Source organism: Fistularia commersonii, chromosome 11 (genome assembly GCF_037954325.1).
Source record: "Fistularia commersonii isolate RoL2024-O1a breed Wild chromosome 11, RoL_Fcom_v1.0, whole genome shotgun sequence".
Taxonomy (NCBI): domain Eukaryota; kingdom Metazoa; phylum Chordata; class Actinopteri; order Syngnathiformes; family Fistulariidae; genus Fistularia; species Fistularia commersonii.
Window position 1 is genome coordinate 8,780,905 of NC_141294.1, and position 12,911 is coordinate 8,793,815.

The 12,911-nt window shown below is 38.3% G+C and overlaps 1 protein-coding gene across 4 annotated transcripts in view; it reads right to left on the bottom strand.

The window, feature by feature from the left end:
- zup1 (zinc finger containing ubiquitin peptidase 1) overlaps nt 1-12,911 on the bottom strand; it is a 30,446-nt gene that overhangs the window by 8,973 nt on the left and 8,562 nt on the right. For all 4 annotated transcript variants that reach the window (XM_086154863.1, XM_086154862.1, XM_086154860.1 and 1 more), the window contains 3 exons: nt 10,747-10,915; nt 2,040-2,228; nt 571-736 (listed from right to left, as the gene is read on the bottom strand). In XM_086154863.1, the coding sequence (XP_086010989.1) occupies nt 571-736; nt 2,040-2,228; nt 10,747-10,915 (524 nt within the window). The remainder of the gene's footprint in view (nt 1-570; nt 737-2,039; nt 2,229-10,746; nt 10,916-12,911) is intronic.

Consider the following 12,911-nt stretch of genomic DNA (forward strand, 5'->3'; position numbering starts at 1 on the left):
TGACACATAAATATAGGTATACATATAACAAAAGATTGTTGGGTGGTGGGGAAAAAAGCTGGGAGTTGGAGAAAATAACTTCTAACAATACAGAGGCCTCAGTAAAAAAAGTTTTAGGACATTCACATGAACACAGACAGCACAGTCAGTAAGTACAGTCATCCATGACTAATACACATATATGCTGTGAGACAAATTTATGTTAAGTCAGATTGTTTTGTGCGTTTGGTGTTCTTTTCATTTTTCCCTTCTCGTTATCTAGTTATATTCAGCATAATCCACTTGTTTTGTTCTGATTGTCTGATTCGGCTTTAGCCATCTGCATTAAACTGCAGGATAAGGTGTGAGTATTATCCAACTGTTTTCCTGAGAATTTCTTTGCCAAATGTACTTTTTAAAACAACACTGCCATTTCGATTTGCTTGCACGACAGATAAAGCAGAAATCCACACGGCTCGCGGAGGAATCGAGAGGGACAAGTTGTCTAAAAGGGAAATATAGAAGAAGAGGCGATTTTTGATTTTGGAGTGAAATGTCCCTAAGTAGCAATTCAGCTGTGCTATTACTCACTTGATACCCAGAGAAGTGAGGAGGACATAGATCTCTGTGGCCCCAATCCATGCTCTTGTTCCCTGTAGTCGCTGGTTAAAGTGGGACGCACCCTGTGGATCTAGGCCTTCTTTCCATGCTTCCTCCATCATACTCTGCAGCCTGGGAATACTAGGCACTGCTTTCTCTGAAGAGGGTGAGCATCATGTAAATGGAGAAAATAAAAAATAAAAAAAGTAGGACTAAACACATTTGGTTCATTCATCCATTCATATTCACTTATTCTTAATTTAGAAGTAACAATGTCATTAATACTGTATATGTTAGCATGCTTCAAGTTTTTGGGGTGCATATTGGTTTATAAAATATATTTCAAAGGGGATTTTGTTGCCTTTTTGTTGCCAGGGGAGGGACAGAAACAGAGAAAGAGACAAAGAGAGAGAGGAAACGAACGTGGGAAGCAAAGATGCAGGGAAATGGCATGCACTGAGGGTCCAGGCAGGGTGGGAGTTGAACCAAGGACACGACACACAGAGCACTGAGGCCATATGTTTTGCACTCACACCATGCAGCTTTTAGGTCACCCACTGAAGTGTTTTATTACCAAGTGTGAAACGAGCTGCAAAAAAGGCTTGGCAATAACTGTTTGTACTTTGTGTTACTTTATTTGTGTGCGCTTGTCATTGTGGAATTGTTCTGCTGAGTGTAATTTATTTCATTTGGTTAAAAAAATTTTTTTTTTCTTTACTAAAGCCTTTTCAGTGCACATGTGCTGCACTGGACGGCCTTGCAAAATGCCAAAAGTCCACCTAGGAATAACCATGCTGTGTCCTGTCTTTGACTTGCTTTTTCGAAGTTTGCTCTCCGACAGTTAAGTTCTGCGGCATCCATAAGTTTTGACGTAGAGGTACGCTGAGAAATATTTTAACATATTTGGACACTGTTGCATTTCTGAATACATGTTGTGGCAAGGTGCTGAACGTTCTTGGCTGACGGGTGAGGTGAGGTGAGGTGAGGTGACATGAGGTGAGGTGAGGTCAAACTGACAACACAATTGCAACAGAGCTTGGTAACAGAAAGTGTTTTAGTCATCAAAATGAAAAGTATTGCTCTTTCGTTTACAATGCTAAACAAGAAAAACCACCGAACAGAACAGAGAGAACAGACAGATGCTTATCTCTCCAACAATAACAGCATCACTAGACTAGGAAGCAGAATGAGACACAATGTGCTTTGGGCAAACAGCTGAGTTTCCTTCATTGACACACCCTGACCTTCTTGGCTTAACAGAAACCTGTCTGACTCGCTGCAATTCTTTTGTGATCACAAGCACGTGAAAAGAAGCACTGGCTACCCTTCTCTGCCTGCAGCAAAAACTAAATTGAAAGTATTTTGAAGGACAGTGTGTAAAAACCTCATTAGTCAGCACATTCATATATTCCATCACTACATGTAATCGTAGAGAGTTGAGTCGAGAAAATGTCACGTACCTTGCAAGAAGGAAGCATAGGAATCTATTTTGTGCAAAGCGGACAACATCATCTGGAAGTTTCTGTATCCACAGCCCCAGCCTTTGTCCCCCGCTGAGGAGGAGTAGTGGTCAGTGTCAGTGCTCAGCCACACATGCACACAGTCTTTGCCTTCAGTTTGATAGTACTCATACAGGGCTTCCATCACACCTGAACAGAGAAGGAAGGAAATCAGAAGTCAACTGAACTTCAACTACAGTCAACGGTGGACTTTTAATAATGATAAATTAAGGTTAATATGTCATATCCTACACCACAAAATGTCTGTTCGATATTTAAAAATTAATTCATCACCACGAACACAAAAGTTGTCTTCTTTGTCAACAAAAGTATAAAAGTGCTCTGAATTTCTGCTCATTATAGAAGTCTTCAATTTTTTTACCAGAACGTCCTTTTTTTTTTAATGTGAATTGTCAATATGAAAGGCTGACACGTTTTGCTTCTTGATCTTCCAAGTGGCAGGATCAAACTCAAGCCTCCCCATAGACTAGCTTCACCAAGAAATGGACTCACTAATTTGCAATATTTCCAGAATCACTGAATTTGCCTGTTTTTCACAATACAAATCTTTTAAATCTGAGGAGAAAAGCAAGAAACATTCTTTCACTACTGGGCTGAAGTTTGATAGCTGACTGGGTAATTCTTTTGCAGCCTTTTCCTCTTCAAATTTTTCAAGTTAATTATCTGATTTAAACAGATATGAATACGGTGTATCAGTGTTTTTGTTTCCACAGGCCTCATGGCTTCTTATGTCATGAAGCCTTAAGTTCTTGCAAGATTCCAATTATTTTTCACTTAACAACTTGCAGCAGCCATATAATCTCTTAAATATCTTGGGGATCTTCTACATAAAATAGTTTTTTACAGCAGAGCAAGGAAAGGTTGTTTAATCACAGAGTGCAGGATAGCCTACTGAGTTTCTGTTGATACCCCTGTAATGCATAGTCAAATGATCAAATCTAGGTTTAACTGAGTTAAATCTCTTTAATAAAGACCACTATGGTCTGGAAAACAGATAAGCTCTCCGGGTCCACATAGAGACTGGTCCCGGAGCAGGAGGTACAATGAACTGCTGTACATGCGGTGCAACCTACACAACATACGACGTGCACATTTCTGTGGACATTTGCCCAAGTATGATTTCTTAGCGTGGCTATGCATCTACTGAAAGAACAGTAAAAAACTAAATATTGATTTAAGCCAATAAGGTTATAATGGTGCACAAAATATCAGTTTAACACTTTTCAACATTTTTGCCTGGCATGAACTACAAATACAAAACATCAAAGTGCTTGTTCTTCACCTTATTTTTTGTAAATGTTCAGTTAAGTCGCAGATCTGAACTTTAATCTGGCATATGTTCTCTTTCAGCACGGCAGCAAAAGGCAGGGAAAAGAAGGCGTGGTCTTGAAATAGAAAACTGCTCTGCTAAGCCAAGAAAACCACACCGAAGTTTTGAGGATGAAGCAAAGAATACAGTTGCTAAATGAAATGGTTGTAAACTCTGTCCATGTAATGGCACATGATTCATCCCCTGCGGCCTCAGTGTTGACTCTCAGGAGTTATGTGATGAAGAACTGTGTAAAGCATTTGACTGTATTGTCCTGGGGAGATCTGGGCATAATTCACCAAATCATCTCTGGCAAAAAAGCTCAATGGATGAGACTTCTCGCATGGATACTTATAAAAGCTCCACTTTTAATATCGACAATGATCTCGTTTTTTATTTTATCTTTATTTTTTTTTCCAGCAACAGTGCCAAAGCCTTGTGTTGTTACACACTGTGAAATCTGCAGCTTGGATGTATGAAACTTATTTTCTGATTATTTGTCACACTTAATATATTTTTATGAGATACATTAAGACTATCTGTCTTTAACTATTTCCTTTCCAATGAAGATGGAATAAAGGGGGGTTTAAGCATTTTTTAGTTTGAATATAGCCTGTTGAAGTCTTTAACATTATTAGCTTCTACTCACCAAATGACAACTCTGAAACAATATAACTGGGTAACTGTAAAAATGTAAACTGCAAATACACTTTTGTGTAAGTGTTGCAGAAGTAAAGCCAGCTGTAGCTCCTTCCAAGGAGATGTGGAGGGAAGAATTTCAATAAAAGATGAATAAATATGGGAGACTGTCAGACCTACAGTATATTGCTATATGTTAACATGTTGGTCTGCAATGATATTTGGGAAAAAAAATACCCTCAACATATATTCTCAGTGTGTTTCATATGCAATTTTAAAGGCGATCAGAAGGATTTAATATCATTGCTTGATCAAATCTCAATACAAGAATCTTAAATAATAAAAATACATACTAACTTATGACAAGAGCGATTATCAGATACATATGGGTCTGCAGTAAAGAAAGTACTGGCTAAATATAGCATGAAAAAGAGCTGACTGAATTACTGTTTAACTCTTCACCTGTGGTTGAAAGCCTTGCATAATTCCAACGGCAATTATATCACAGACAGAAGGGCGGAAATGTTTTGAGCTTTGTGAAGAACCATTCCTTTACATTGAGAGGAGTCAGCTGAAGTGGTTTGGGCATCTGATAAGAATGGCTCCTGGGCGCCTTATGTAGGAGGCGTCACAGGCATGTCTCAGACAGAACAAGCCAGAGGGTTTTACGTCTTGTCTGGCAAGGAGAACACAAGTTGATAGGGGAAAGGGATGTCTGAACTGCTAATTTTATTCTGCTGCCGACAAAGAGGCCCTGGCCAAGTCACAGAATAATGGTTGATGGGACAACCAAGTCTGTCAGACAACCACCTTAACTTCAACACGCTGTGATTTCTAGGATGTTTCGACTGGACGTTGCGTTTGATATCGCACAACGTTCAAAGTCAGCATAAACCAAATCAAACTTAAATGTCTTAATGTTAAGGGCCAAACAATGTCAATTTTTATTTAATTCTGATTTTTAAACATTATGTTTGTGTAAATTCATTATTGGTAACTTCATTGCCCTTTTAAACCAAATGTTAACACCTCTGTTAAAGCTTAAACAACAAACTGTAAAGGAAAAAAGACTTAATATTTTAAAATTTCCCCCTAGGCGATCAGTAAAGTATTATCTTATCTAATCTTAGGATGAAATATCTCTGACACACTTTCCTTTCACTACTCACTCTAAAGCCCATTCATTGCATGACAGCTATGACAAGTGTTTAACTCTGCTCGACCTTGTATGTGACACTGAACTATACATCTTGCCCTATAAATGAATCACATGTAAAACTGTTACGTCATTTGATTTGCACGGCTGACAGAAGTTTGTATAAGCATCTGGATATGTGGCATGTGATTAGGTGTAATTATACACGCAAACATCCTGCCCTCATGAGGGATTAAAAGAAGAGAACATCTTGTAAAAGCTGGGGGAATGCTGAGGAACTGGTCTGCGGCTTTAGAAAGAGGTTGATAATAATGAGGATCTGAAAAATGGGCATGAACAGTGGCAACACTTTTTATTAAGGTGTATTTATACACTGCTCAAAAAAATAAAGGGAACACTTAAAAAACACATCCTAGATCTAAATGAATGAAATATTCTTATGAAATACTTTGCTCTTTTCACAGTGGAATGTGCTGACAACAAAATCACACATAAATGATCAATGGAAATTAAATGTATTAACCCATGGAGGTCTGGATTAGGAATCACACTCAAAATTAAAGTGTAAAAACACACTCCAGGCTAATCCAACTTTGATGTAATGTCCTTAAAACAAGTCAAAATGAATCTGTGTTGCTTCCTGAGTGGACACTATGATTTCACAGAAGTGTGATTGACTTGGAGTTACATTGTGTTGTTCAAGTGTTCCCTTTATGTTTTTTGAGCAGTATATATATCAAAGAAACCACCTAACACACATTATATACACAGACATCCTGGTAAGTTCAGTTATAGTGAAACCAATTCGAGGATACTTTGAGAAAGAAGCATCTTCACTTTGTAATACGATGATGCATCTGAATGTGGTTTAAATAAGAATAAATAATCAGAGGGTTTATCAATATGACCTGCTGATGGAAGCGGTGAAACTCTCAGAAAGGTTCTTCACAGTTGGGACAGGTAATGACCCTAAGCCTATTTTGAAAGCTATTTTACAGTTGCTCGTATGTTATGGCGCCTCAAAGCCCAAATCTGCCAAGTAATCTCAACTAAACTGATCATGCGTATACAAATCATAAACAGCAAAAGATTTTCTTTTAAGCAGCGTGTACGTCAAAATTTGGAAGGAATTGGATTTTTCTGAGTAACACATTAAAAAGATACTGCCTAGGGGCAAAGTAAGACAACTGGTGTGTGACAACAACCTACAACATGCAACATCTTATCTCGAACATCAGCTCAGAATCTTTACAAAATGGTAATGAGAACAACCAATTTCCCAACATGATAACTATTTAGGCGTATGGGACACAAATACAGAGCAGGGATCATATCTGCTGTCCATTGTGGATCAATAAATCTGCATAAATGGCTGACGATCTCCCTCTTAAAAGACTCGGGGGAATGAACTTCCACTCACAAACACCCAAAATAAACCACAAGGAACAGCAACAAGTCAATTAGACCAACTACTTACATTGTAAGTACTGAGGAAATACCTGATGAGCAGAGTAAGGTTTTATCCAAATTGAAGGGTTAGGGAGTAAAAATAACATAACTAATAACAGATGAAATCAAGATGGCAGTCTTTATTTGTGGAAAATTCAATTTTTAGTGTACTTATGTCAAAAAACAGAGAGCTCAGAAATGGTCCAGGAAAATCTTCAGGGATATTTTGGTAACATTTCTGGTGATTATGCTTATCTGGATCATAATTACATTTTGATAAAGAAATCTTTGATTTATTAATCTTGGGAGACCCAGGGGCATTTGTATCTACTACAGACATCTGCAAACCAAAACATATGGAAGAAAATCAGAAAACCATAAGAAAAAAAAGTTGTCAAGCTGGGACTTTCTGGTCTTTTTAAAATGCCAATGGTGTTTTTTTCATGACTGGACTATTTCTTTAACCTTTAAAGCACGAAAAATTGAATCGGCAGGAACATTGTCTTGTTAGGTCTTATCCCAGTTTCTATCGACTTTGAATTGTGAGGGAGGAAAGATACCATTCAGTAACATATTTTGTTGATGAAAACGATCATTGTGTACGACCCCGGCCTTCATAGCTGGATTGTAGTTATGATTACCTTTAAAATCAAGGAAAACTAAAGACTTTTTGGCCAATAAGGTCAGCGCATCTGGACAACAAAATCTCCAGCCACATTTTGGTAGATACAAATACAATATAAAACCCTTTCTGCATAATGAGTCTTGATCAGAGTGGCTTTATTCAGTAGAGGTGGGAACAAAACAATATTGCTGAAAACTACATGTGATTCAATATACAGTTCAAAATAACCACCAGGCATGGCTTGTGAGCCTTGAAGCATATAAGACTTTTGTTTAGCTCTTATAAATGCTGTAATGGCCTTATTTGAGACTTTACTCAAAAAGAATTAGATGCTGTTTCGCTCCCCAATGGAAAAAAATAAACTGTGATAATTTTAAACACAACAGATTCAAAGAGAAAGAAAATAGCATGCTAACCCCTTGCTTCAATATTACTTCAAGGTGTTAAATCAGTGGTCACTATGGGAAAATAACATTGATTTGAAAGGAAATATTGGGTCAAAATCACAAGTGTGATATGCCTTCTTACACGCATTTCAAAATGGAATTGTCAAGATTCAGTGATTTAAAAACTTTTTTTTTAAGCAAGGATCACCATTACAACTTTTTCACTACCAAATAATGAGGGAGAACTTGCCCTGTCCTCTGGTAGGAAAAATAACTAGTTTGATCTTAATTAAGATGTGAGATGGAGATAGCTAGGAGATGAAAAGTGTGATGAGAGGAAGGAGGTAAATAAGATGATCAAACAAGCCATAAGAACTGCCAAGCTGAGTTTTAAGAACAAGGAGGAGCAAACCTTTGCACAAGGGGGCCTCCACTCAGCTTGGAAGGGGATCAAAAATATGGTCTCGGTGAACACTTCTTCCCCCAGTCGTTCACCCATTCCAATCCCGAGGAGCAACCCAACATCACTCCCCAGGCGACCTCAACTCCTTCTTCACCCGCTTTGAGAGTGACAACAGATCTCAAATAGAGACCTGAGTCTCCACTTTCAAACCGGACTGCCCTGCCCTGGTCTTTGACTCTGAGGATATGGTGAACTTTGGAGAACTAGGGTCTCCACAGCATCTGGTCTAAACAAGACCGCAACAACCAAAGAGATCCTCACAGACAAGTCCCACATCTCACACCCGGCCTTCGAGTGGCTCCCCTCAGCTCACACACTTTGCTACCCTGCCTGCAAAACCCAGAAGAGAAGGGCAACCTTTGTCCCCAGAGCCATCCAACTCCTCAATTCCCAGCAACCATGCAAACCCCTCATCGCCATACCAGACTTCCCCCCGCCGAGTGTAATGCCGCTCGTGATTTACTTATTATATAAATGAAGAGCGCAGCTTACCTCGCATGTCCCTTACCAATGTCACAATGTGCACAATTTCTGTACAGTAATTTATCATAGTTTATTTTGATGTTAATAATTTGATGCTGCTACCCCGTGCCCCTCAGGAAAAAAATAAAATTGATTCTGATTCTGAAAAACTAATTACGTACTCAGTTAAGGGCGTTTAGAGGCAGATAAAATTATTCAATGTTGTGTAAATGTCAATTATATAATTTACCTGCAAAATACAGGGGAAAAAGATCCGTGACCTCAAGATGAGAAGGTTTCTCGACTCAAGTAGGTCTAAAAATTAGAACTGCCAGAAAAAAAAAAAAAAGTAATCGAACGGAAGTTTGGATAGGGCTTTTTCAAGCTAAACCTCGAGTGTTTAGCTGGAAAAGTCTTAGCAGATATGCGATTACACCTGTTCAAACTTGTCAGCACTCAGGCTCTTACAGCTGCAGGATGAACTGTGGCTCCCATAGGGCGGATCATCTGTTCTGGCACGTTCCAAAAGTGGCTCCATTTTGGCATCGGGTGCTTGCCGAATTAGTGACACCATTCTGGACCAACATTTACAATTTAATTGGGGCAGGTTTCCTTATCAGACTCCCACACTAAGCATCTATAAATGTTTGAGCAAAATAACTGCTTGGAATACTTGCAGCTGCATGAAAAACAAGCAACAAGAACTGTCTCATTCCAGGTGTGCCTCTTGACTATGTAGAAAGTAGGTATAATAAAATCTATTGAAAATATCTAGCATAAGAAAAATGTCATTGTCTTTAAGACTTCAGGTAACAACATTTTGAAAATCTGCAAGAAGCAAGTAAGTGGCATAGCATGCTGAGCTACACATGAAAATAAAAATGGGAAAAACAAAAAACATGAAAGACTGATATTCGACAATAGTACTGGCCATCAAATGTGTCTGCTTGGTTCAATTCAAAGTTGCTATTTTCTGGATAATCTGAATCAACTAAAGGAGAAAGTGTACAAATGAAAATGTTAAAAATGAATAAATAAACACTAGTGTGGTAATACACCAAACCACCCCATTTTTCTTCATCATTAAAGAAAACAGTATCAATGGATTTATTGTCCTTTTTCAGCTCCAAAAGTTTCGAGGGGGGGTGGAGAGTATGAGCTGTCTGACAGACGTGAGCAATGAGCAGTGAGTTCAACAAACACTTGGGTTGAAAAACTCAGTGCCCTTCTTCAGGTCAGAGGCTCGGGAAAAGCAGTCATCTGGTCCGATTTCTGAGATGAATTTCCGATTGTGTTCACTTGCTCTAAGGCATCCAAGTGCCTTTGGCACTCAGAAGACACTCACTGTCCAACATTAAATCTTACTCAAGGTTTACATTGACTCAAACCTGCTGGCACCTGAGCTGGAATCGAACATTCCTGGTTCGATTCCAGTGCTCCTCTTAGCCAGTCGAAGTGCTGTTGGGCAAGACGGTGAACCCCTAACTACTCCCCTGGTACTGCTCACGAGGCTGCCTTGTACTCGGGGTTCATCCATGATGGGTTAAATGCAGTGATGGAATTTTATTGATGTGCTGTATGTAGAACTGAATGTGAGAATGAAGTGCTTTCTTCTTCTATTACTGTCCTATATGTAACAATTAAAGCAGTTACTAATAAAATAATCACCCCATTATTCATGGTACTGTATAGTAGGCACGCCAAAAATGACCGCACCTGATTTTCATATGTTCTTATAATATTTTATTTTTCGATTTATTATCTGTAGGTAATTATGTCTTAAATATTGTTTCCATTATTTACGATGTGACCATAGATTTTTACTTTTTGGCAGCGTTATCTATCTTAAAAGATATATCTTATATCTGCAACATTTATCTTTAAAGTGGTCCTTCGGCTAATTTTCTGTGCTTTGGTTGGAAGTCGCAACCAGATTTATATACGATTAGTTTACATAATTTATTCTGAGTGTCTGCCAATCCATAAACAATCGAGGTTGTAAAATAACACAAAACGAATGTTATGAGAACCGGAAGAAATAACTTCCTGCAGCCAGTTCATTAAAAAAATGACAACTGCACATACAGAAAAGATGGTATTCATTCAATAAAGGGCTGTCTTATTTGTTTAGTTGTAGATGTACACAACACATACTGACCTTGAGTTCTGCTCTTTCCATCGTCAATGCCAGAGGACAGAGACTCCATCATTTCTGCTCTCTTATTATGATACTCTGTGGGGGCCAAGAGGCCTCTTGCAACCTCCAGCTCGAAGGTTCTCTCCATCTGCCTGCGGTAGCCCCCGCTGCCATCCAGGCCAAACTGTGTCTGCACATGAAATGCATCAAAGGTCAGGTTGATGTGATGGAGTCTCATGAAAACACAAGACTCCAATTGTTCAAATAACACTACATGCGGTCCTGCATCACATGAACAGAGGAAAAGAAACAAATCAGCTCTAGTCTTCACAATACGTTCATTATGCAAGTCAAATCTCAATGCTCATCTCCAGAATATTAAACTCTTTAAATATATAGCCCATCACGAAACCAGTTCCTGTAATGGTTGCCAAATCTGATACTCAGGACTAAAAGGAAGATCAAGTACTTGCATTCTTTGCTTCATGTATTTGTAAGAGTTACGCTCTTCCTTATGTTATGAAATATACCTTCACTGTGTATTAATAAAAGCAGGATATTTTGTGGTGTTACCAACTCACCCTGCTGGTGATTTATTTTGTTTCTCAAAGTATATTTAGAGTGCATGAGTGAGGTACTCACGTGACATTGTTTCACCAGCCTATGCAAACAAAATATGTGGCCATAAATAAGCTATTTTTTAACATCTGCACAACAACCTGTTTATTGTTTTGAGGAATTGTCCACTTCTGGTATGTACAAGTCTGATATCCAAAAAATTGAAAAACTATATAAAAAAAAGACATGAATACTTTGTGTGTATATAGATAATACAATTCATGTTTTACCTGAACTAAATGTAATCATTTTCCATCAGGAGGGCTTATTCTTAACATTGTTCACAACCTTTATATCAACAGTGCTCAAATATACCACCAAAGTTTGGAGTCAAAAGAACTTGAAATTGTGGGTGACATATTTGAAACTGTTTTTGGAAGTCATCAATGTCATGTAGATAAAAAAATAATAGATCCACCACAACTGCTCCAGCTGTTTGTAATGTATGAGGGTGTGTTACTGGTCAATGGTGGTGCAACATGCACTTCTCTGAAAGCATCATTAATCCTTAAGAGATGATTTGAGAACAACCTGTCCTCCCATTCAACGCAAAGCCCGACACAGCACTATCATAAAGACTGCAGATACAAGACAAGACTGCCTAGAGTCCAGATGTGCCCCTCATGGACAAAGTGGGGCACATATAGAATTTATAAAATACAGCTATGGACAACTTGGGGCTGCTAACTGAAGTCATACAAGACACAGGAGGAAGAAAGAATTCCACTTTCAAAGCTTGACCAATTTGTGGGCTCAGTTTCAATAAGCTATTATTCTAGGAACAGATGATGCAAGGCAATGGTGAGCAGGCCCCTGTCTCAGGTGAACTGAAACATCTTGCTGGAGCCGTTTCAGAGGAGAGTATATTTACAAAAGCAGCAGTCTATCACTTTGTACATTAATTATGTTGTGTGTAATAGGTCCATGAATCTCTGCTTTCAGCTTTCATTTTTTATACAGTGTGCCAATTTTTTTGAAGAATGGTTATGTAAAATGTTTAAACAAAACTCCCTTTCCCGTCAAAAGAACTTATTAGACTGACTGAGAGGCGAGATTGATATAAATCTGTTTTTAATTAGTTATTGTTTTTTGTCATTAGAATTGGCCAAAATGTGTGTATGTTTGGGGGGGCGGCCACTTTTAGACGATAAAAGTCAAGTTCCCCTTTAGAGAAGAAAATTAATCAAAATTATTGATGTTTTTACGACAAAAGTATAAAGTATAAAAAAAGTATAAAGATAGGTACTCTATCTGAAAACCCAACATTTAGATGGCAGTAAAACATACTATTAGACATCATACATTTTCTCCTGATTATACCAGGGGAAAATGGCTTCTTCATAAATCATTGAATCCCAGAGGGTCATTCACAGAGCATTTGCTAACATCCCATACGCACTCTGATAAAACATTCACGATGAACAAGCAAACCCATTTCAATCTGTAATTTGTCATCAGAAATTCTCTTTCAGTAAGTGTGTACTGTTGCAGTTGCAGTTGTTGGAGAAGAAGTTGCAGTTGCACCATCATCTGAGGCTCCAGTACATACCAATTTTCTCCATCGACTA